This window comes from Oryza sativa, chromosome 2 (assembly GCF_034140825.1).
Source record: "Oryza sativa Japonica Group chromosome 2, ASM3414082v1".
Lineage (NCBI taxonomy): Eukaryota > Viridiplantae > Streptophyta > Magnoliopsida > Poales > Poaceae > Oryza > Oryza sativa.
The window spans coordinates 35,546,084-35,571,721 of NC_089036.1; the positions used below are offsets into that span (position 1 = coordinate 35,546,084).

The 25,638-nt window shown below is 42.0% G+C and overlaps 2 protein-coding genes across 2 annotated transcripts; one reads left to right on the forward strand and one right to left on the reverse strand.

Moving 5' to 3' along the window:
- Positions 1-9,520: 9,520 nt before the first annotated feature.
- LOC4331146 (actin-related protein 2/3 complex subunit 1B) lies at positions 9,521-15,136 on the reverse strand. The gene is made up of 15 exons (XM_015767607.3): positions 14,942-15,136; positions 13,774-13,859; positions 13,551-13,627; positions 13,353-13,447; positions 12,825-12,894; positions 12,570-12,639; positions 12,289-12,362; positions 12,172-12,214; positions 11,763-11,844; positions 11,291-11,379; positions 11,116-11,201; positions 10,815-10,875; positions 10,189-10,295; positions 10,046-10,104; positions 9,521-9,957 (listed from the first exon to the last, which is right to left on the reverse strand). Exons 1-15 carry the CDS (start codon positions 15,009-15,011, stop codon positions 9,899-9,901), a joined length of 1,128 nt encoding a protein of 375 aa, XP_015623093.1. The 5' UTR covers positions 15,012-15,136; the 3' UTR covers positions 9,521-9,898.
- A 5,412-nt stretch (positions 15,137-20,548) lies between these two features.
- Positions 20,549-25,184, forward strand: LOC4331148 (probable voltage-gated potassium channel subunit beta). The gene is made up of 4 exons (NM_001401999.1): positions 20,549-21,217; positions 23,203-23,346; positions 24,514-24,678; positions 24,800-25,184. Exons 1-4 carry the CDS (start codon positions 20,654-20,656, stop codon positions 24,911-24,913), a joined length of 987 nt encoding a protein of 328 aa, NP_001388928.1. The 5' UTR covers positions 20,549-20,653; the 3' UTR covers positions 24,914-25,184.
- Positions 25,185-25,638: the final 454 nt, after the last annotated feature.

Below are 25,638 nucleotides of genomic sequence, written 5' to 3' on the forward strand. Positions count from 1 at the left end.
ACTGATTTTCAGGGTGGTAGATGCCTAGGCTAATCTAATCTAGCAACGCGATTTAGCCGATACCGGCAGAAACCCTAAAGCGAGAGACAGCCGATAGAGCTAAATTGATATGCTAAGACTAGATTAACATAGACATGATAAATAGGTAGGCAAATATATCATCCAAACCAGAGCAATCCAAGAGGTCGAATGCACTGGTGCAACCTTGAACGACGCCGATGTAGATGAGACAATTGCCTGGACCGACGGAACATTGGACTTATCCCTTCGCCGGAGATCGAAGACGATGCAGCCCCGCGTCGGGTGCCAAGTTCCGCCGGAACGTAAAAAACGAAAGTAGAAGTAAAAAGGGTGCCGATGCGCCGAATTGTATTGATCGTAGCGATATATTACATAGACCCCGGGTGTACATATTTATACCCATGGGTTGATACAAGTCCTTGTCGGACAAGAAAGAAACTAACCTAAAGATAAAAAGGAAAATATAAAGTCCTTATCGGACACTAAACACACTTTCCTAAAGATAAAAGGAAACTAACAAACTATTCCTAATTAATAGATAAATTGTCATGCCGCATCCTCTTTAAACTCGGTAACTTAGGGATAAGCTTCCTTTAGTAGATTGATTTCCTTAACCGAATATAGCAGGAATCCGACTATTGACGACTTTATAACTCCTATCGGCTGATTCCGAGATGCTGCAGCTGATAATGATTATAAGCCGATGACGTCTTTGCCGATTACCAAATTTCACTGTTAACACCCATTAGCCCTACCCGAGTTTGTTGGGCTGGGCTGGGCCGGGCCACGCCAAAAGCATTTCTCCCCGTGGATCAAGTCCAAGACAAGAGTAAACAAGGCACAGCAATAATACAAATAATAAGTACAATGATAAGTAAATAAAATATAGGCAAATCGGTTTGATCCATGCCAACATTCCTACTGTGGTACCACTGCATGCATGAATTGTTATGTAGTACTTCTATATATGGACAAGGTAGCATGCAGCAGTACAAAATGTTCCAAATTTAAAAGCAACTAATTAAACTAGTGCTTAGTAACAAATTAAGCCCTATAGCTATAGCTAGCTAGCTAGACCACCTGATCACCTAGGTACGTGTATGCCTAGTACGTAGCTCTTAGCCATGCATATGCATACTCTCTCCCTTTAAAAAAACTCAATCTAGAAGAGATAGTTCATATTCATTATACTAGGAGGAGCCAAATCTATTTTTAGATTAAGTTTTTTTTAGGACGGAGGAGTTATATCGATAGAGTGTGTTCTCTGATCGATCAGATGAGCAGATCGACGTACGCGTGTATAGTGTAGGTGTACGTTCATGCATATATATAGGACTAATATCTGCCTCGGACCGTACGTGCATGATTCATGGATCGATCTTAATCTCCATGTGTCCAAAGCAAGTCTCAAATTAATATAGTTCCAATGCAGGGTTTACTCGTTTGTCAATGCACGCGTTGATGATCAAGTGGGAGATCGATCGATCGAAGGAGATGAGCTAGTACGTACCCTGCCTGCGTCAGGGCACAAGCCTCATTCATATATATGCATGTGGTTTACACTTGATTGGACAAACCAAAGTGGATACTGAAGCTATGCCACTTGTGCCCAGGGTACTTACCAACACAGATAGCTTAACACTTGCAGGCCAAGTTTGTTAATTAATAATCCATGTCCCATAATAATTGTATTTATAGGATTTGAATTTATCTCAAAATAATTGTCAAAATATAGTACTAATTAATGATCTCATTAATCACTTCTCATTCAAATTTCTCCTTATTTTACTCTCAACTATCCTGTACACTCTTACGTAGTACCATTTAATAAGGGGCATTATACTCTTTCTTCTCAAATCTTCGTATATGCGAAACAAACTAGAATTATAATCTTAATTAGCAATTGAATCGAACAGAAGCACACAAACATGCATGCATGCATCGATCGATCGGTCCCATATATATATCGCGCATCAGGATCGGGTAGCTACCAATTGTATGTGTAAATGTGTGCGCGCGCCTTCCCATATCGGGAAACGATGCTCCATCGATCTGCATTTTATTGATGTGCTCCAGCAAGGCGAGTCGTAGTTGGGTAAATTCTAAAATTAACGCCAGAGTTTGCCACAAGTAATTTGGCCGTGTTTGATCATGTTAGGATAGTGTTTGCTTCATAGACATATATATGCCAGTCATGCAAAACTTCATTTAAAGGAGACCTGAAATACATGATGTAGGAACACTAATTAATTAGATGTGGCAATGTTATAGCTTCTGTTTGAGAGAGCTTCTACCAGCTACAGCTTTTTCCACAGAATCTCTAATTAAGCTTCTCAAACATTTCAGATTCTCAACCAAATTCTGATATAGAATATAGATAATAAATTGCATTTGAAGTCAAAAGCTAGAAACCTATCTTTTGTCTATTCTCACTAGTTGATTAGTACTAGAAAGCTTCTGCGCTCAGAAAATGTGGCATCGATAGTCACTCGGCCTGCCCCTTCTGTGCTTAGGATCTGAAGACGGCGAACCACATCCTCCTCAATTGTGTGTTTGCTCGGCAGGTCTGGCTCCGCGTGCTTTTGCCTCTTGGCTGGGCTGCCCTCTCTCCCCCGTGGCAGCTGGTTCTAGGACTGGTGGCCGAGCACCAGGGCCCGCTTTACCTGAGCATCTCCTCGCCGGCTTCGACTCCCTGGTGCTTTTGGTTTCTTGGCAGTTGTGGAAGGAACAGAACGCTAGGGTTTTCGACTCTGCGCTCTCTTCTGTCTCAGTGGTTCTGGAGTCCATCCACTCGGAGGGTCGTCTGTGGTCTTTGGCTGGCATTGCCGCCTTTGGGGATTTGTTGGGAGTGTAGCGTGGCTCTGCCCCCTCCCGCTGTTTGGAGTCTTGTTTTTAGCCGCCGTAGTTTTTCTAAGTTTTCAGCTTTGATTTTGCCTTTTTTTCCCCTTCGCCTGGCATAAGCCGGTCTGGCTGAGTGAAGTTGTGTAGCTATTACTTTTTTCTTCTAATATATTGACGTGTAATCGTTTTACACGTTCGAGAAAAAAAAACTAGAAAGCTGCTTCTCGGAATCTCGAGCTTCTCAAACAAAGTCATTGCCTACAAACACAAACAAGCTAAGTTGTGGCATCAAATTTGATGGCCACAACTTTAACAATTGGGACACAAATGTTTAGATGTTCTTGGTCTATCAAACAAATAACCTCTGGTAATAATTCGCAGCCACATACATACTGGCAATCACGCTTAATTTGGGGTAGAAACAGAACTAGCTAGTTAGAGATATACTATCCATTCTGGAGGGGAACAAAGTACATGTGCCATGCAGAAAGTGAGGGAGCTTAGCACAAGAACTATGCAGAATTAATCCAAAATAATAGTACCAATATCCTTTTGTGGTCCTGCTAACCCATTGGTGATGGTGACTAATTAAGTACCAATTAAGTAGAGTCTAGGTGTCAATTAAGTAAAGCAGCCAAGTTACATGACAACTGACAATTGTCACAAGGGCCAAGGCCATCCCCAAATTCTTTTTGCCATGGACACCAGCAAAGGACGTAGTACTAGCTTGAAGGGTCATCAAGTTCATCCTTGGACTTAGCCAATTCTTTCCTCTTCTCATGCACCTGCGCGCCGTTTCATCTTTTCCTTGTTTGATTAGACGTTTTCAAAAGGATTAATAGGGGTCCAGTTCTAGGGAGGAGATTATATTACTTGTTGATTTGATATAACCCCTATTTGCATGCACACACCACCTGTACTGTACACGTCTTGAGGTTGGGGTTGAGAGCTTAGGTACACTCATATCAATGTTTTGACTTGATGTGAGTGTCGAATTATATAATTACTCCAGTAAGCAAAATTGTAGTACTCCATATATATCTTAGTACCTTCGGTAGGATTTCTGATTTCTACCACCACATTTAATTAGTTTCACTGAAAGTACATTGCTTTCCTACTAGTTAATCCGGAAATTAATTTTGTTGTTTTTATTAATTAGTGTGAATCATGACTCGATGTGATCGTAACATACATGTGGTGAGTCTCAAATTTTCTGAAGACGGGATAAAATGCGCAAAGATGAGTATTATCAGGGTGTGTTTAGTTCACGTTAAAATTGGAAGTTTGATTGGAATTGAAACGATGTGACGGAAAAATTAGAAGTTTGTATGTGTGTAGGAAAATTTTGATGTGATGGAAAAGTTGGAGGTTTGAAGAAAAAGTTGGAAACTAAACCAGGCCTCAGATGCCAATTTCTAAGCGGGAATGCTAGGGGGCAGTTGCCTGATCGCCTACTTCCACACCATCCTGCCTTCTGACTGCATCCCCGTCCATCCATCTATCCATTGTGCAAGATCAAATCTGGCGAGATGGTCAGTGGTGGTGTGGATGAAGCGTATGTGACGAGGATAGAGCCACCAAGGAGCAGCTCATCACCCCCTTGGTCTTTCACATTGTTGGGTGAGCACTCACTTCGATCTCCCTTTTCATCTCTATCGTCTTCTTCGATGGGGAAAGAAGGAGGAAGTGACGAATGGGGAAGTAGGGGAGATGAGATGGTGGCATTGGCGAGCGTGATGGAAGGAAGTCTTATGCTACTCCTCTTTGATGTGAGCTCGTCACTACCACGGTTATCCTCTCATGAAATCGAATAATCATACTCAACCAAATGCATCAACATTGGTGAACTGATTGGTAGTTATAGGTATTAGGCACGTACCACTAGTATCAGGCCTGATACACCACAAGTATCTAGTATCAGGCCATGATACACCACAAATATCTAGTATCATGCCTGATACACAAGTATGAAGGACGTCTTATACTGACGGGTATCAATTGATACCTATGGGTATCGGTCTGGTACCGATGGGGTACCAGATCGACAGATCTGATATCTACATAGTATTATCATATTTGAACGGGATCGCGTATATTATCATGGTTAATTGAGCAATCCAGATCCCAACTTGCTAGTAGATAATGAGAACAGATCTAGAAGCATAGGCCATCCATCTTTTTCCTTACAAGTTAGCTAGCTAGCTAGCAATCCTTCATTCTAAAGTTTTGCCCTCCACAGTCAGCCCTCTTGTTCAAGTAACACATGAGAGCTAAACAATGGTGCAAAACCCTAACACTGGTCCTCCCTTTCCACATTAGGGCTCCCCATATATCCTGCCTCCACAATTCCCATCAGATCAAAGCTACTAGCTAATAGCCACTGCACATGCCATGCTACCCAAATCATCACCTCCCTTGTACCTTTATTATATTATTCCTAGCTAATCTCCACTTAATTACAGTAGTGTTCAATCTCATATAAGCATATGCATCTCCTAGCTACCAAGCTCTCTCTTCCTCTGATCAACTCCACTATAATTAGCTATAGCTTAGCTAGCTGAGTGATCAGTGAGCAGGTCGATAGCTTAATTAGCTTCCAATTAATTTGATTAAGAGCTTAAGATGGTAGGCAAGCCACATCACCATGGCTCCTCCTCGCTTGTGGCGGAGGAGCTCAACCTCTTGCACGGCGGCGGCGATGGCGGCCGCGGCGGCGGCGGGCTGGGGCAGTGGAAGTGCCGGCTGCTGGGCTCGCTGGCCGGCCTCGGCCGGCCGCGGCGGGCGCGGTGCGTCGTGTGCCTCCAGGTGCAGCACGTCACCGGCCTCCCCCCGGCGGCGGAAGGGCGCGGCGTGGTGGTGGGGTGGCGCAGCAGGGGCGGCGAGGGGGAGCACACGTCGCCGGTGCGCGCGTCGCGCGGCGCCGCCGCGTTCGACGAGGTGTTCCTCAACTATTTCGTCGCCGGCGGCGCCACGCTGCGGAGCTTCGCCGTGTGGGCGGCGCTCGTGGACGACCTGGCGTCGACGGCGAGGGGCGGCGGCGACCTCGGCTCCTTCCCCGTCGACCTCACCGAGATCGCCACCGCGGAGAGCTCCAACCCGCGGTTCGGCGGCAAGGCCCTCAGCTTCCCGCTCGGCGGCGCGGCCGCCGGCGCCGTGCTCACCGTCAGCGTCTACTGCAGAGTGATGGAGCGTGAGGAAAACCATGGCGGCGCCAATGGTAATAAGGAAGAAACGAAACCCTAGCTAGCCTAGTTAATCACTTAATTATGGCGCTAAATAACAGTGTAGTGGTTAATTAATTGCGAATTAAGAAGTAAATACTAATTAATTACTACGTGTATCGATCACGAACAGGCCATGCAAGAGCGGAGAGGAAGAACAAGGGGAAGGGATCCTACGCGTCGTGCCTGCCGGATCTGAGCTGCCTCCGGAACCGGCCGTCTCCGGCGGCGGCGGCGGCGTCGGGGTCGGCTCGGCGGGCGGCGTCGCTCCGATCCGATCGAGGCGGGTTCATCACGATCGAGAACTCGGTGGCGGAGATGGAGGGCGGCGGCGCGTTCGGGCGCGTGGAGGACGTGGACGAGGAGGGCGCGGGGTTCATCACGATGGAGAAGGGCACCATCTCGTCTTCGCGGTCGCGGTCTCGCCGGCCGGCGGGCGAGGACGACGAGGCCGGCGACATGGAGGACGAGAAGCCGTGCCTGCTGATGGAGCTGGCGCCGGAGGAGGCGGCGGCGGCGTTCGAGGTGGAGAAGGTGGAGGAGGAGTTCCTGGCGATGCTGGAGGACAAGTACTGGGCGAGGAGCAAGGAGATCGAGAAGGGGTTGGGCGTGAGCCTGGACATGGGGCTCGATCTGGGGCTGGACCTCGACTCGCTCATCAAGGACGCGGAGATGGAGCTCGCCAAGGCGGAGCAGGCGTGGCGGAGCAAGGTCGGCGCCGCCATCGTCGAGGAGGAGGAGTACATGGACCTCGTCCGCCGCTGGAGCGCCCGCGACGCCGCCGCCGCGTGCTGGCCGGCCGCCGCCTTCGCCTTCGGGAGCCCCATCTAGGCTATCTTAATTTGTTCTGCTCGATCGATCATCACCATGGCCTATGGCATGTGCTACTGCTTCACTCGTGTAACATCATCAGTGATTTATGTCTGTTATAAGTGTTAATTAATTGTTGCAATATCATACTCCCTCCATTTTTTAATAGATGACGCCATTGACTTTTTCTCACATGTTTGACCATTCGTCTTATTCAAAAAATTTACGTAATTATAATTTATTTTGCTATGAGTTGTTTTATCACTCATAGTACTTTAAGTGTGATTTATATCTTATACATTCGCATAAAATTTTTGAATAAGACAAATGGTCAAACATGTGAGAAAAAGTCAACGACGTTATCTATTAAAAAACGGAGGTAGTATCATTGAAGAGACAAACAAATTAATTTGAAGGATTCATGAAACTCCTGGATCTCTTGTTAGTAGGTTGTTTGCCATAAAAAAGGGATTCGCTAGAAAACTTCTGCAAACTTTTGGCTCCAAAACTTTCAGATTTGTGAACATCGGATTGCCTTGAGATTTATCCATGAAGGAAAAAAAATACTAGAAAGAAATTTTCACACATGTCACGTGTGAGATCTCAATGCTAACTAACCAAACGATAGTTGAATGCAAGTTTTATATAAGTTATATCGTAGTTACAGTATAGTTAATGCAGTTACAATGTAGTTACAAACTTACAATCTAATTACACTTTAATTATACTATAGTTACATCTGAAAGTTTTTTAATCAAAAAAAATTACGACAGCCATACACGTCTCTTTAAGGGATGTTTGGTAGAGCTCTAAATCTAACATTTATCTAGAGTCATGGAATCAGGGAAGGATAGTCATACTCGTATGTATTCTCTGAAGTATATTCGCCTGCACCTCTCATAAAAGATTAAAGTTCTAGTAGCGTTTGGTTTGGCTCTAGCTCTACAAGACGAGAATCCAAGAGCTGAGCCTATCTACCGTTTGTGATCACTTGTTTAGATCATCACAAACAGTGTCCCTACTACGTTCCTAATCCTGATATTTTAGGATTTTAGTTGAAAAAAATGCTACGACAATTCTATTTTCTTTCCCTAACAATCGGCATTCCCTTCTTCATTCTCGCTCTCCACAAGTTAAAAATCATTCTCGCTCTCAATTTTCGTCTCTTGAGCAAGACTGCCGCATGACAAAAGGGACGAGCGGGAGAGTGGCCGTAAATGTATGATAGCAAGACCGGATGGCATGATCTGATAAGGCCTGGGTGGAGAGGCCCACCTTTTTATTTTTGGAAGTTAATTAGTAAAGGGAGATCGAGAAAGATGGTGGAGAAGGTGGATGGTGGTGATTGGCAAAGTGGTGAGAGTGTTGTTCGAGTTGTAAGAAGATGGCGAGTGACAAAGAGATGCATTGACTGGAGAGAAGTTAGCAACTTACTATCTTCGTTAAAAAAATATAAGGAATTATAGCTAGAATCAATCTCTTATACTCCCTCCTTCCCTAAATGTTTGATGCCGTTGACTTTTTTAAACAAGTTTGACCGTTCGTCTTATTCAAAAACTTTTATGAAATATGTAAAACTATATGTATGTATAAAAGTATATTTAACAATGAATCAAATGATAGGAAAAGAATTAATAATTACTTAAATTTTTTGAATAAGATGAACGGTCAAACATGTTTAAAAAAGTCAACGGCGTCAAACATTTTGGGATGGAGGGAGTATTTTGAAACAATTTTAGAACAGAGGTAGTAGTTTGGATGGCGGCAAGTAAAATACTCCAATGAAATGATTGCGTGAAAGATGAAATTAGTTTAATACAAAGGAGATGGTGCATAAATTTGTTTTATATGGATAGATTTAAAAAAAAAGAAGGTATGCAAGACAATGGCGTCATGGCGATGAAAGATGTGGGGTGGACATAGCGAGGATTTATATGAAGGGAGGGAGCCAATTTGATACTTCCAAAATTTTGAATGCTTTTCATGCTAAATAAACAGGTCGATAACTGTTCCCTTCCACGACTGCTTGCTTAACGGTTTCATGTCCAATATCTAGCTCTCATACTCCCTCTGTCCCATGAAAAATAAATCTAGAATCGGATGTGACATATTCTATTAATTTATATCCATTAATATTCAGTATTAGATTAGTTTTTTTTATAGAACGGAAGGAGTATATACTTGTACTGATTACGATGTACGCATGCAAGTTGGATAGGCGACAGCACAGTGAGTGAGCCGGCGTCAATCATGCATAAGAGTCAGTGTGCGTCAGACATGCATGACACTTGTATTAACCACAGACCGTAACAGAAGCGAGTGATCTACAGTCGCCTGTGGATTTGCTGCTTTGATTTGGACAAAAGCAAAGTGGATGCTTCATGGACGTACATCCAAATTTGGCCGCCCTGGAGGAATGTCTCAGATAATTGAGCAGATGAGCATAGATACATGGGGATCCACGAACATGGCAGGTCCCCACAGGCCACATCGCCAGGACCTGATTTCATGCTCCTTCATCAGCAGTAAATTACTTAAGTACATCACAAATTTCAACCAAGCGAGCCTCTCGAGTCCGCAGGTTCCAACGTATATAGCACATCAAAATCAAATCAAACCAAACAGGATGACGAGCAATTATCATCTGAGCAAAAGTGAAAGCATTCGGGTGAATTCCACGTGTGGTTATTTTACACAGAATACCGCGAAACACTTGGGATGAGATGTCGAATTTATGTAATTGCCTAGCTAGGATTTTACAGGTATTACACAATATTAATTCAAGACCGAGTTACTCCCCAAAAAAATGAAGCCAACTTATAGAGATCCCAATAGCCTCTATGCTAAAGAGCCAGCTAAAGAAATGGTTTGTGTACAGGTACAACAAAAAACAAGCATTCTCCTCCCTAGCCCTGGATCTTTAAAACCTGCAGGGCTCGTTGCCATTGTTTCCATGCATCAATATAAGTTCATTGGATGTGATTGATCAGAAACCTTCCCTGGAGCTATTTTTTAATGTCGATGTGGTTTTCTGCATCCCATACCACAATCTTACCATCCAATCCTGCAATAACGGAGTACAGAATGTTAACATAGACTGCCTGAACATAAAGCTGGAGAATTTAGGCCGTCAACATAGAAATGTTTTAAACCTGACGTGCTGAACCGTTTGACAATACTGTCGTTTCCTTTTCTCAATGGCACGATGCAACTGTGAAATTTACGAAATTATTAGTCTATATGCAACTGATAAGAGTCCGCTTTTGAACTGCAAAATGGAAGTAGAGGGTAGTACGTTATGCAATTCTCATGAACACCACCACGAGGCTTTGATGGTTCAACAGTATCACTGCTTGCCACTTGCTTTGATTGGCCATATAGCTTTCCGAAGGCTTCAGATAGCTGATACATAAATTTTATTCTGATGTTAGTTCTTGTGGAATCGCAAGTTATTCAAATAACCATGGACCACCTGTTCTGATTATTGTATTCACAACTGAAGGCAAAGATCAATAGGATACTTGTGTTAATGCTACTGCCTCAGCTAAAAAGAACTGAGCAGATACTCTATATAGACTTGAGGTTGCACTGATAATAAAGGGTGAATAGTTCAGGTTTAAAATGCTGAAGACAAGAATGTTTTTCTTTTCCAACCAAGGATAATTCCATTTCAATTACTGAAACCAGAGATGTAAATATCTTTTTGTAAACTGAAAATCCACTTTTTTTTATATAACCAATAGACTGTACTTCCAACCATGGGCTGCGCTATATAGTGTTCGCCTAAATACACATGACGATAGAACCTTGTGAACATAGTAAATAGTAGATAGCAGCTGCATATAACAGCACAACAGCAAGGAATGACACGATGAAATCCTGCACTAACATGAAGTAATGAGAGGGAGGGAGAAAGGAAACCTGTGAAGCTCTTGAAGTTGATGTAGTTACTTTTCTTTCATCCAAGTATCTGACAAAGCTCCTATGAGAGACAAACATATATATTAACCTAAAATAATGGTCATGGAACTCTTAGGAAACAAGATGTTTTTTAAGAAAAAAAGGTTAAAGTGCCTTAACTATTAAGGTGAAGCTAGGCAGCTAGAAATCAGATGTTTTTAACAGGAAGAAGCAAGTGCTCATAACAATGCATTGTCGGAATAAAAAGGAAAATGCAACCACTTTAACAAGTTGCTAATTTGCTATCTACATCTTTGCTTACCAAAGTCCAGTCTCATCTGCAGAAAAGATCATAGGATTGCAATCAAATCCAACACCAATCACCGTCCTTTCAGAAAGAAAAAGAATCTGAAATTTTGTGGAGTTCACCCAATATTATGAAACATGGAATTATAGCATGCAAATAAATACTAGCAGAAGGGAAAATGCTGACCCACATCACGGAGAGGCAGATCACGCAGTGCTAAATTCTGTGCAGCAGGAGACGTTTCAACATCATCAATGAAATAAATCATGGAATTGTGCCCTAGCAATCAGACAATAACAAACAAGTCAATATATGTAAATAATTGAAAATTATCTTATCTGTGGATATATCAGAGGGTATAGTGTCCCATCTGTGGGAAATAAAAATTGAAGAAACAAGTCATAATCTCAACGGAGCTCAAAATACTGGAGATGACAAAAGATGAACTACGCAGAGGCCTTGGCTAGTGTTTTTATTAATTGAAGTTCAACTAGATTATGTCAGTCAAGGTGCCACAGTATATCGACAATGAAGAGAACCTTTCACATGTAAAAGTATAAGTTGGTAGGAGGCTATGATGCATGCGAGATGATGTGGTAAACAAAAGCAAAATAGAGAGTTAAACACACACTTAGGATGAAGAAACAAGTAGGAGGGAGAACCTGCATAGGCTAGTGTCTTTCCACTTGGCGACCACCTTACACCAAATGCCCACATAGATGATAGGTCAAGCTGAGCAATTTGCTGCAACCACATAGCAGAAAAAATGTTACAAGGATGATCAGCACTTTGACAGGAAACAAAAAATGCTATAGCAGCTAATATAAGGATAGTATGCCTTGCCAAGGGTTGTGAATCATAATGAGTTCTCAAGTTCTTAGTTAATGGAGTATTTAATAAAAAAAACACTGATGCTGATGCTAAAATGTATAATTAGCCTAAGAAGTTGTGTGGTGACAAAATGGAGAGGCATATTTGAAAATCGCAAAGGGATATATCGTAAGACATTTTCATTCCAACAGAAGGAACAGTGGAACACTATGCATTAATGGTCTAAGAAATGGCAAATACCTCTCCAAATTTCCAATCAGTAGAAGTGCTCGCATGTGATCCCCTGGTCAAGAAAAAGCTATGAGATAAACAAAATATTTAGAAGATCCTGATAGGCATAAGAACAGCAAGGTCCACCTTGTATCGACACCCTTGATGAAAGTGGATAACACTCTGCATTTACCATCAGTTGATGTTGTTGCAAGAAGTATCTGAAGAAACGCGAAAGCAAGCAAAATAAAATATTGCCTCCAAAGAAAAACAGGTCCCGCATATACATAGATGTTGCGTGTATAAACCAAGCAGAATTGCATAGTGGTGGGATTGGGAGATATGCATCTCACAAGTACAAGAAAAAAAAGCAAAACGAAAGAAAAACACAGCTGTAATGAAAGCACAATATAAAGAGAGACGCTTACATTGTTTGGATGCCATGCAACACTAGTGACAGAAGATTCATGCTTCTTCCTAACAACCTTGCTAATCCACCTATAGGTGAAGGATCCAGGCAGTTAAGAAAAATACATATCAAGAGTGGCACATCAACCTACCTACTTGCATGAACTATATCAGTAGAAAACATACAACCCAGTTGTAATGTTTGACGTAGCTAATGTAAAACTAAGGAAATCCAAAAGTAGCAGTCAACTAATACAGGTAGCAGACACAATTACCAGTTGTTGTCTTGTTCATAGTAGCAAATGCACACAGACTTAGCACCACTTCCTACGGCAAACTTGTTTTCTGCAAACAATATAAAATGAACTTCAAAAACTTGTTTTCTTCATGATACTGCACTTCAGGTTATAAGCATCCGTTTTTCACACATTTTGTTGCCAACAAATATGGCAGCACGGTTGAGACAATCTGACAAACTAATGCATCTGAACATCTCATCTAAAGCATAATTAGGGCTAAGGAACTTACAAGTTATGACTTGTGCAGTTGTAATTATTCATGAGTAGTGTAGTGGCAGTTTTTAAGTAAGGGTAAGGAAAGAAGAGAGGGAAAGTGCTTAGAGGTTCTAAGATGACTAATATTTGGGAAAGAGTTTATTAGGCTTGCACGATTTATATTTGTATCTGAGAGAGTAAAGAACTATAAAGCATATACACTGGTTATAAAGAGAATATATTGATTCAGCAACGGGAGTAGAAAAATCCAATGCGCCAGTAAGCATCAAGGCAGGTTATAAAGAGAACCTTTTGGGCTCCACTGGACACATAAAGCTGCACGATTTAGCTTGAGAATAACAAGGGTAGGAACCCAATCATGGCCCTCTTGTGTCCAAACATATCTGCAGTTCATATAAGGAAAAAAGGAGACCAACATGTATTTATACCCTTGTGGAATAGGAAGGTGATTCATAATAAGAAAATTGAGACTTGATGTGTACTTACGAATTTCTATCATGTGAGACCGTTACGATCTTGTTGGAAGATCTACTCCAATCTATTCCAGATACTATTTGATCATGCTGCAAGATATAGCAATAGCGAAAATAATAAGATAATGAATCAACTATCGATTATACAGTACTGCATTGTAAAAAGATGATGAGAGAGAGAGAGAGAGAGGTGCTCAAGATCATCGCACTTGTAAAATATAAATAAGAACATTTACCTTTGAAAGAACATGAAGTTTCTCCCACTTGTCAGTAAAAAACTTATAGATATGTACTTCATTGTTGTTTGGACAAAAGGCAATCACTGAAAGAGAGAAAAGGTTACATGTCAAGTTAAAAATAAGATGGCATGGGATGTGCATCATAAAAAGGGGAAATGGCATCATTCTAGAGGGATGTAACAGTGTCTCATATTACAAGGCAAGAAATGCTGTATTCTTAAATTACAGTAGGTGTTTTGCCATATAAGCAGATAATATATCATCTATGGTCAGTATGAACAGAAATCTAATGTATTGCTCACCCCTCCAATGGGACTAGCACACATCAAGCGAGCACGAAAGAGTATAGCCCTCTGTTCAAGTCTACATTATGCAGAGTTCAGTAGTTTCATCTATCCCTCTATCAGCAGCAGACAAGCAACCTGGGCTTACACTAGAGGAGAACTGAAGAACATTATATATAATTGCAGGAAGCCTACTTCATTTTCCATAACAATCATGTGGGTGCCATGTATAATGTACTGGTTGTTACCATGGATGAGAGCATTCATTTACCAGTGCATGACAGAACAAGAGCTAGCGCTATGTAGCAAGAAATTCCCATTCAGATATGGTGCAGGGAATGGAGTGGCAGGTAAAATTCACAGGAAACATGGAATTATTCAGGTCATAATTCAAAGAACCAAGTCAGTAAATTTCAAATTACATATAGCGCCCCACCTACGAGGGGAAATCCATGATGTAAACTTGTGTTACGGACGCGATCCATGTCTCCTAGTATCACCCTAATACCGAAACCACCTTAGCAAGGCATTTGTTCTACAGAAACCCATACATCAGCAGGAAACGCCACCGCTGGCACCAAAACCAGCAACACCACGGATCGAAGATAGAGAGGGACATCCCTCATCTCCACGAAATGAGCAGCAACGACAACCGATTCCTACCGGGGGGATTCGAAACGGAGCTCAATCACATTTGCAGGCGGAAACCCTAGAAAAACGTGGTCGCGAATCCCACCCGTACCGACCGCACGCACTCGTAGCCAGCGTCGTACGCCATGGCCGGCGATCCAGAATCGAATCAAACGGGAACACCGCGGAGGGCGCGAGATCTAGAGAAGAGAGGGGGGAAGGAGAGGAGGAGCAGGAGGAGGGGTGATTACTCGAGTGGTCGGGGCTCCACGCGTGGCAGGTGATGCACTCGGCGAACTGGTGGATCGCCGCCGCGGCCATCGCGGGCGGCGGCGGAGGGGAGCGGCGCGGCGCGGCTGTGGCGGAGGCGGAGGTGGAGGGTGGTGATGGTGGTGGAAATGGTTGGAACTTGGAGGCGAAGCGAAATACACTACTACTAGTGCACCACTCGTCCGCACTACGGACGGGGCCGTTAGGCACGCCCACTACCGCGGCCCACATCTTCGCCACTACAACTAGTACTTTTTTTTTCCTTCAGTTATGTATATATAAAAAATGTACATTTTTCATCAAATTTTGAATGAGCAAAATATATTCTTGCCATTGTTACCCTGTAAAATTTGGTAATTGAAGAGGTTTCTCTACTTTAAGATTCTGCCAAAATATGATAGTTAAGACTTTAAACTAGGGGTCTATTTGGTTCTCTACCCTACCAATTCAATGGTAAATTTTGGCACTACCGTAGAGTAAAGTTCATATAATATATGTGTTTGTTTGCTATCATTTGCTATTAATATGCTTTTATAGTGAAGAAAAGTTATAGAGTAGTACCAAATTAGATATGGGCATTGCCAATGCTTTGACTCTAATCCAAACCAATCAAACTATTATTTAAATTGCTAAACAATTGGTAGGGCATATTTTAGCATCAATCCAAAATGGCCCCAAATGCAACCAACGCTACCAAAATTTAGTAACATCAAACTACATGGAAATTGAGTATTATTGATTTGTTGTAAGGTTAATAATAATAATAAATTGAACAAGCACTTAAAAATCATTGTTTTGGATTACTTTAATAAATATACGTCATGTTTTTATTTTTTCTTTTGGTGAAAGGGAAGGAATGAGAATAAGAATCTCATCATTTCGTATGGTGATCTCCGCCAATCAATGTGCTCGAGAATATGTTGGCTGCAGTCATTTTCTACTGCACACTGATTATAGTAGCCCCTTCCTGCGTTAATGATCATCACGTCTATCATTATTCCCCGCACGCTGTTGTACCAACCAAAGATGGCCAGAGAAAAAGGAAAGGCAGAAGAAAAAAGGGAGAAGAAGATGTGAGACAAATTAAGATTGGCCCGTTTGGGGCCCATCTATGAGGCCCACGCCCTTCAAAGCCTGGTCCAACTCAACTCAATGCCCTCGCAAACACTGTTCCTTTCAACTTTCAACTTTCAAGCGTGAAGTGCTTTTATTTATTTTTTTTAGATAATGAAATATAATATCCCGGCATTTACTCAAAAGAGCTACAGCCAATTATTACATAGTAGTTTTCATGAACATAGTGTAAATCTAAATGAATAGAAACATACCGAAGATCACTATTATTGAAACCAGCCTAATGTAAGGAGATCACAATTATTGAAGTCTATTTGTAAATCTCCAACCATAATTGGCAAATAGTTGCATAACCGTGGTCTCCAACTTTCGGCATGCAACTTTCAGAAACTCTTCATCTTCATCACACCTTTGTAGTTGTGCCCAAAACCGGAGCCAATGAGTTGCCCTGAAAATAACCTGCATATAGGAAAATGATGGTGATTTGTCAAAAACCATATCGTTCCTACTCAGCCATATTGCCCAACAAATGGCAGAAGCTCCAACAAGTATCAGTTTACTCATTTTCTTATCAACTCCCAAAAGCCACCCATTAAAAATATGAGATATGCTAACTGGAAGATTAAAACCAAAAGAGAACTGAACTGCTCTCCATAGAAATTTCGCAAAATGACAATCCATAAAGAGATGTTGAATAGACTCATTCTTCAAACAAAAAGAACACCTCAAGCTGCCATTCCAGTTACGCCTTGCCAAATTATCCTTAGTTAACACAACCCCTTTAAGCAGGTACCACATGAAAATTTTAATCTTAAGTGGCAACTTAAGCTTCCAAATACACTTGTTTCTCTCGATATAGCCATTATTAATTAAAGCTAGGTACATAGACCTCACCGAGAACAAGCCATTCTGATGGAAATTCCATCTAAAACTATCAGACAAATCATTCAACTGAATATGTACTATAGAGGTACACAACTGATGCCAACAAACAAGATTCTGACCAATTAAAGCTCTCCTGAAAGAAACATTAAGCGGAACATATCCCATAACAGTGGCAATAGAAGATGTTTTCCTCCGAACAATTGCGTACAAAGATGGATATTTATCCTTAAAAGCCAAGTTACCAATCCATCTATCTTCCCAAAATCTGATTTGTTCCCCATTATTGACAATCCAAGAACCCATATTTAAGAAAGTACTTTTGACATTCATAAGACCAGACCAAAAATGGGAATCACCTTGTTTCCTGTCAACTTGGGTTATAGATTTATTATAAAGATATTTCCTCTTCAATAAATCATGCCAAACCCCATCCTCATTAATTAACTTAAACAACCATTTACTTAAAAGATATTTATTTTGTATCTCCAAATTATGAATCCCAAGACCCCCCTGGTCCTTGGGTTGACAAACAACATCCCACCTAGTGAGCCTGTATTTTTTCTTATGGTCATCCCCTTGCCAAAAAAACCGCGATCTATAATAATCAATTTTACGAAGAACCCCTTTCGGCACCTAAAAAAAGATATCATAAATAGGGCTAAACTTGAAAGAACAGAATTAATCAACACCAGTCTACCACCAACAGATAAATGCTTGTCTTTCCAACTACTAAGCTTTTTCTCAATTCTCTCTTCAATAAGTTTCCAATCTTTATTAGAAAGCTTCCTAAAATGCATCGGAATTCCAAGGTATTTAAAAGGAAAGGTACCTAACTTACAACCAAAAATATCAGAATAGTGTTCATAACATTCCTTTGCCTGACCAAAGCAAAATAATTCACTCTTGTGAAAATTTATTTTTAGGCTAGATAACTTTTCAAATACCGATAAAATCAGTTTCAAATTCTTTGCCTGTTGCAAGTCATGCTCCAAAAAGATAATAGTATCATCTGCGTATTGCAAGATAGACACACCATCATCAACAAGATGAGGAATAACCCCATTCAAGAGTCCCGCCTCTTTAGCCCTCTTAATCAATAGAGTAAGCATGTCAGCTACTATATTAAAAAGAATAGGGGATAAAGGATCCCCTTGCCTAAGTCCTTTGTAAGTTTGAAAACAATTACCAATTTGATCGTTAACTTTTATACCAACATGACCACCTTGAACAAAAGAAGCTATCCATTCACACCATCTAGGAGAAAAGCCTTTCATTCTCAAAGTTTGTTGTACAAAAGGCCATTTAACTTTATCATAAGCTTTCTCAAAATCAATCTTAAAAATTACACCACTTTTATCTTTGCGATGTAATTCATGTAAAGTCTCATGTAAAATAACCACCCCTTCCATAATATTTCTCCCAGGAATAAACGCAGTTTGAGTAGGACTAATTACCTTTTGAGCGACATCCATTATTCTATTTGTAGCAACTTTGGTAAAAATCTTAAAGCTAACATTAAGTAGGCATATAGGTCTATACTGTTGAATCTTTAAAGCCTCAGCATACTTAGGCAAAAGAATGATAGTTCCAAAGTTAAGCGAATATAAAGGCAAACTCCCAGAATGAAAGTCCTTAAATAACTCTAAAAGGTCAAATTTAATGACATTCCAGAAAACTTGGTAAAACTCAGCAGGAAATCCATCTGGGCCCGGAGCTTTGTTATGTTCCATTTGGAAAATAGCATCCTTAACCTCATTTTCAGAAAATTCCTTAGTTAAGGCTTCATTCTCTAAATATGAAACTTGAGGAATGTCAGCAACATAATTCTCATCAAACTGAAGGTTATACTCATCAGGAGGGCCAAAAAGACCTTTATAATAAGTGGTAATATGCGACTTTAAATTGGCATCACCACTTATTAAATGATCACTCTCCTGTAATTGATAAATTCTAGTTTTCCTATGTTTTCCATTTGCCACTAAATGAAAATACTTTGTATTAGAGTCACCCTCTAAAATATCCTTAGTCTTAGCCCGCTGATACCATTTAATTTCTTCTTCTCTTAGAATGACAGATAACCTACTCCTGAAAAACCATCTAATATCAACTTCCTCTTGAGACAGGAGAACAGTCTCTGCCTTTTTATCCAGCGCCTCCAACTTATCTAAAATATGCTTTTTCTCTTTTTTGTATAAACCACTGGTATGTTTAGCCCATCCCCTAAGATGCTGTCTTAGGCGGCGAATTTTCGCTTGCCAACGCTCCATAGGAGTATTGACCTCATCAACCCCAGACCAAACTTCTTTTACCATATCAACAAATCCATCACGTAACAACCAACCAAGTTCAAACTTAAAACTATGTTGAGCGTTACTAAAAGAGGAAGATTTTGTATTTAGGAGCAAAGGAGTATGGTCTGAAATATCTCTATTGAGAGCAACAAAAGAGGATAAAGGGTATTTTTGCTCCCATTCCGTTGACACTAAAACTCTATCCAGTTTCTCATAGGTTGGGTGTGCCAGATTATTTGTCCAAGTAAAATTCCTACCAGTCATTCGTATCTCCCTAAGGCACAACCCATCAATAATAGCATTAAATAAGAAGGGCCATCTATCATCATAATTATCATTATTTATTAATTATTATTATTATTATTATTATTATTATTATTATTATTCAACTTTGAGACAATAGCCGTCACGTGCAGAGTGGCATGGCATCTCCAGGCACAAGAGAACATCGCATGACGCATCGGCATCACATGCATGAGCACATGACGTGTGGTGTCACAGAATCTTTGGGTTCTCCTGAAAATAAAAATAAAAAGCTCAATATTTCGAAAGCTACTCTCTGCATCATAAATATGTTTTCTTTCTTCCAAAATATAATAAGTTTTAGTTAGATAAGACATATCATAGTATTACGAATCTGGACATAATAATAGGATGTGTATTATCCAACCATATCCAAATTTTTAGAACTACGAATCTAAACATCGTACTAGGATGTGTTTTATCTAATTATATCCAGATTCATAGTGTTATAAATTTAGGATGTGTCTTATCCAATCAATTTTTTTTTATATTTTGAAACGAAGAAGTAACAACTATCTACTATATAGATTAATCATAGAACAATTTGTACGCTGGTGTCCAGTCCGACGAGATGAGCATGAGCTTTCTGTACGTGGCAGAAAAAAATCCATGGCTGGCTGACATTGCACCGTGCCGGACGGTGGCGGCGGCCGCGTCGCCTTCTCCCTTCCTGGCGCTGTCAGCTTGTGGGGTCGGGATGTCATCCAGCGTAGCGGAATCTACTCGCCCGCCCGCGGATCGCTCTCGCGCTGCCGAATCTCAAAAGGTGGGAGCGAAACCTTTTTCTTCTGTCACCCCAGCTTTTCCTTACCCCCACACAGCCAGCGCACCTACGGTACCCGTATGGCCCACCTGTCATACACCACCTGACATATCCCCCTCGGCTTCCCACCGCCTGCAATCGGGCCCCACCACGCTCCGTCCAATCCCAGTGACAGGTGGGCCCCGGACAGATCGGTCCACCTGTCCGTGACACGTGCTCAACACGTGCGACTCGCAGGTAGTAGTAGAGCTGAAAATACGCAACGCATCCGCGCGACACCTAGCCCTTCTCGATCTCTCTCTCGCTGCAGATCCAAACCAACCTCACCGTCGACGAGGAAGAAGGCGGCGGCGGCGGCGGAGGCGAAGGCGGCGAAGATGCAGTACAAGAACCTGGGGAGGTCGGGGCTGCGGGTGAGCCAGCTGTCGTACGGGGCGTGGGTGACGTTCGGCAACCAGCTGGACGTGAAGGAGGCGAAGGCGCTGCTCCAGGCGTGCCGCGACGCCGGCGTGAACTTCTTCGACAACGCCGAGGTGTACGCGAACGGGCGCGCCGAGGAGATCATGGGGCAGGCGATGCGGGACCTCGGGTGGCGCCGCTCCGACGTCGTCGTCTCCACCAAGCTCTTCTGGGGAGGGCAGGGCCCCAACGACAAGGGCCTCTCCCGGAAGCACATCGTCGAGGGCCTCCGCGGCTCGCTCAAGCGCCTCGACATGGACTACGTCGACGTCGTCTACTGCCACCGCCCCGACGCCACCACCCCCGTCGAGGAGACCGTGCGCGCCATGAACTGGGTCATCGACCACGGCATGGCCTTCTACTGGGGCACCTCCGAGTGGTCCGCCCAGCAGATCACCGAGGCGTGGAGCGTCGCCAACCGCCTCGACCTCGTCGGACCCATCGTCGAACAGCCTGAGTACAACCTCTTCTCGCGCCACAAGGTCACTGATCCCTTATCCCTATCCTTCCTTCCTTCCCCCCAACTGGATCTCATCTTCCAAAACCCATAGCAATTTCAATTTGGTTGGGCGATACGCGCGGATTGAATTTGAATTGATGGCGGTTCACGGATTTCATGTGTACCAATTGATGAGCACTTGCCGATGTTTCCACCGCCCAGAACGAGAGCTCGTTTAAAATCGAAAGCGAATATGTTTAATGCTGGTATTCTAGTACTCCAACTGCTGATGCGTAGTACTGTACGTAGGTTTGGTGAGTTGGGATTAGGATCAGATCCTTCTCTTTTTCACATTTATTATTGTCTCTTTGATGAGCTCCTAGATCCTGTAGACACTAGTACCGTTAGTATTCCACCTGCACGGATGAGTAAGTAGTATACCAATTACATGAGAATTTTGGCTACACATGATAGAGCATCGGTTCGATTCGCGATGGTGACATCTCCGCATTTTCACCTAAACTTTGAAAATTAAGCACAGGTGAGCAGTCAGGGAGGATGAGTAGTATAGATCTCATCCTCCTCGATGTGACCTGTAGCACTACATGGCTCCAGCGATAGTATTTTTCTTTAGCTTCAGAACTGGAGTAGTAGGCAGTAATGTCGGCCATGCATTGCTTTACATTCTCTTGTGTCATTACGCCAGGCAAAAGACAGAGCAATGCTGATAATGAAAGCTCAAGTATAACAATATTGTGGAGATTACTTAGACAACAATGCTCCTTTCATACTTACAATTGGAAGCTTTATTTGATATTTAGTCTTTATCAGGTTGACACCTTGATATTCGGTCATAATCAAATGAGATGGCTTACGTAAATATGTGAGATCTCAAAAAGTTTCAGTTTGGGCTCCCAAAAATTTTTCTATTTGGCAGCTTCAGCACGCTTAAAACAGAAAAGACAGCATGAGCTTAAGTAGTCAAGGTGGAGCTTTCTATGACTGGTAGAGGAAAAACAGAAATGGTTGTCATTCTCTATGACTAGTGCTACGAATAAATTAGTCCAGAGATTTCTCTTGTTGTCTACTGGGAGGATGATACAACCTAGCAGGAAATGTACTTAGTTATTTATTTTTGCTATGCACAATGCAGATTTCTTTTTGCCGGGTCGGCTGAAAATCGACCAACCGAATTGTATTAAGAAGAGAGAGAAATGAACCAGGTACAGAACGACATTGTACTGTCGCAGGGCATAAGCCCCCCCAAAAAAAAGAAAAAGCTCCTAGGGATCAAGGAACCCAGGAGAAGACTCCCACACACTACTCTCTATGCTTAAACACTCCAGCTTCCCTCCAAATCAGCACTTCATCTCTAATGGCTCTGTAAACTTGCGCTGAAGTGCAATCTTTGTGTTCAAAGATTCTCGAGTTGCGCTCTTTCCATAACATCCAACAAACCAACATACATAGAGTGTCAAAGGCCGGCCTGTAGCTCGGCTGAAAAAGTTGCCGCACTTGTCGTCACCATTCCATGAAGTGTTCCCCTTCATCCCCCGGCAAGGAAAAGGAGACTCCGAGCCAGCTCCTTAACATTCTTCACACTCTGTTTGTGAATTGACAGTCCACTAACAAGTGACAATGCAGATTTCTTTATGCGATGCTTTCCAGAATCTTGCTGTAAGATATTTCAGAATCCAGTAAGTCTAAAGGAGAACAATGTTGAACTTGAAGAATTTGAGTTGCTAGTTCAGTATAGCCAATGCAATGAATTGGACTTGGCTACGAGTCATGACTGATCCATCTATCAGCAGATCCATTGCTGATACAGAACTTTTTGATATAACCATAAAAGGCATGTACACTGTACTGTTCTGTGCTGACAAACTTCTGCCATTCAACTGAGTGTGTAGGATCACTGCTTTTTCTCACCAATGCATTGTAGCAAGTCCTTTTGAAGATTAAGATGGCAAAAAGTTTATTGCTGTGTGTAATTGTGTAACAAGAAGTAACGATCTTGTACTTCTGCAGGTGGAATCTGAGTTCTTACCTCTTTACAGCACGTATGGCCTGGGTTTGACTACATGGAGCCCTCTAGCTTCGGGAGTTCTCACTGGAAAGTATGCCAAAGGAAATATACCTGCTGATAGTAGGTTTGCCCTAGAAAATTACAAGGTAATATTGGTAACTTTGTCCCTGTACTAGATACGTGCATTCCTGCTTTTCTTTTTCTGAATTCTGATATTAAAATGTTCATGCTTATTCTCAGCTGCCTTGTGCCATCATTTTTTCTATCGACAATACTACGCTGTAACTATGCTTTTTAAAGTATCATGCTACCTGAGTACCTGACTATTAATTACTCCCTCCATCTACTTTTGATAGTCATATTTCCAAATCTGAAAATTTTATTTTTGATAGGCATATTTCAATCCAACAACCTATCATCTTAACGACTTTCTTGGATTTAATGTGTGACTCTCCATTCTTCCACACAAGATTGGCTACATGAGCATCGAGAAATGTAAATATTAATGAATCGTTTGTTTACGAGGAATGACTAGTAGCATGTTTAAATAGATGATAAGTAGAATTACTTATCCTTGGTCTGTGTATCAAGATGAAATATGACTATCAAAAGTAGATGGAGGGAGTACCTTTGTCCATGCATGAAGATCACAATGTCATGTTAAGATACCAAGGATAAAACTCAACTATTACTACTATATCAATTGCATTAATCATTGGATTGTAGTTCATGGTGGATTCAATGCTGCATGATCAGTGTTCCAGAACATAGCGTGTCATTGTTGTGACTTAGGCCCTGTTTGATTCAGCTTAGGATTATTATAATCTGGATTATTAGGAGTAAGCTGAAACAAACAGATAGCTTATTGTGATAGCTTATTATAATCTATAAGCCAGATTACTATAATCTGGTAATCCACTCTAAAGGTGCTTTTTTAGATTATTGGGTGGCTAACAGCTAACAAACAACTAATAATCCGGAGAAACAAACAGCTAATAGCTTATTCTATGTCGGCTTTATTATAATCCAACTTATAGTAATCTGGCTCAATAATCTAGATTACAATAATCTTAAGCTGAAACAAACAGGGCCTTAATAACTTATGTAGCAGCTGCTAGCATGACTTCTGCTTGTTCTGAACGTTGACTAAACGCTTGTGTACATCATGGTTTTTCATTTTCTGAATGGGCTTATGAAACTTGCCCCTAACAAATACATCGATGCTACTTCAGTTTTCCTTGTCAGATGTGTTTGTCTTTTTTCTCTTTCAGAATCTGAGCTGTTCTAAACAAGGCAACTTTTTTCTCTTTCAGAACCTGGCCAACAGATCTCTGGTTGACGACACACTGAGAAAGGTGAATGGGCTAAAACCAATTGCTTCTGAGCTTGGTGTTTCGTTAGCCCAACTTGCTATCGCGTGGTGCGCATCGAACCCAAACGTCTCATCTGTGATCACTGGAGCCACAAAAGAAAACCAGGTACGTTCCACACGCCCGCGTGCTTCACAAGATATGTTTCTTTTGCCAAGTAAGACGCCAATTAATGGTTTTTCTGAAACTAAGAATACTAATCCATCATTTGGTAACTAAAAATGAGCAGATTGTTGAAAACATGAAGGCCCTCGATGTCATTCCGCTGCTAACCCCAGAAGTCGTCGACAAGATCGAAGCGGTGGTCCAAAGCAAGCCGAAGCGCACCGAGTCATACAGATGAAGCGGTACAGGGGGTGTGCAGAGTGTGCTCCAGGGATTTCAGGATTTACCCGGTGGGATTCTTTTAGACGATATTATTATCTTCCATTGTCTTATGTTTGGAAGCTGCTTTATGTGCCTGGGTTTGTGTAGTTGGGAAATGGTGTCCAGTGGTACTCTGCTCTATATACATTTTGTCATGTGGACCACTCACTTGTTGCTGTCGGTGATATATATACCTTGGTCTTTTCCGTGTGCATCTATCCATCCATTCCCTGCGTTTCTTGCTGGCATCTTTTCTGATTCTTTGGTGTCTTGTGCTTGGACTGTCCCTGCATCCTCCTTCCTGGTGACCTTGTTCTCGTGCCATTGTCTGCCTGCCAGCATCAAAGATTCAGCCGAGCGAGTGAGAGTGCCAAGGAATCAGGAGTGTTTTTATCATGGTCCTTGCTGATTTTTCTCGCTGGCAAGATTTCAATGGCAGGCTGGCCACCATGTCTCATGGCATGCTGTGCTGAGGAATCAATCTGTTTCTGTTCACCTTGGGGAAGATGATAGTACTACCACTACATTGTGTCATTGTGTCAGTCACATCTCATCTGGTAGTGAGTGATGAGTAGTAGTTGTAGCATGCGCATGTGCTGTTGCTTGCAGGAATCCTCTGCATTCACAGGTGCTAAAATTGGAGGCAAAAATGAAGCAGGGGAGGTGGTCTGGTTGCTTTGCTGCTTGGCCGGCAGAGGCAAC

Excerpts from the sequence above, each read along its gene's own strand:
- LOC4331148 (NM_001401999.1), top strand. The coding sequence starts at position 20,654 with ATGCAGTACAAGAACCTGGGGAGGTCGGGGCTGCGGGTGAGCCAGCTG. Across the intron at positions 23,347-24,513 it reads TTGCCCTAGAAAATTACAAG|AACCTGGCCAACAGATCTCT; the intron begins GTAATATTGGTA and ends TTTCTCTTTCAG. Across the intron at positions 24,679-24,799 it reads GAGCCACAAAAGAAAACCAG|ATTGTTGAAAACATGAAGGC; the intron begins GTACGTTCCACA and ends AAAAATGAGCAG.
- LOC4331146 (XM_015767607.3), bottom strand. The coding sequence starts at position 15,011 with ATGGCCGCGGCGGCGATCCACCAGTTCGCCGAGTGCATCACCTGCCAC. Across the intron at positions 12,363-12,569 it reads TTGCATGGCATCCAAACAAT|ATACTTCTTGCAACAACATC; the intron begins GTAAGCGTCTCT and ends GCGTTTCTTCAG. Across the intron at positions 10,296-10,814 it reads CAACTTCAAGAGCTTCACAG|CTATCTGAAGCCTTCGGAAA; the intron begins GTTTCCTTTCTC and ends TTTATGTATCAG.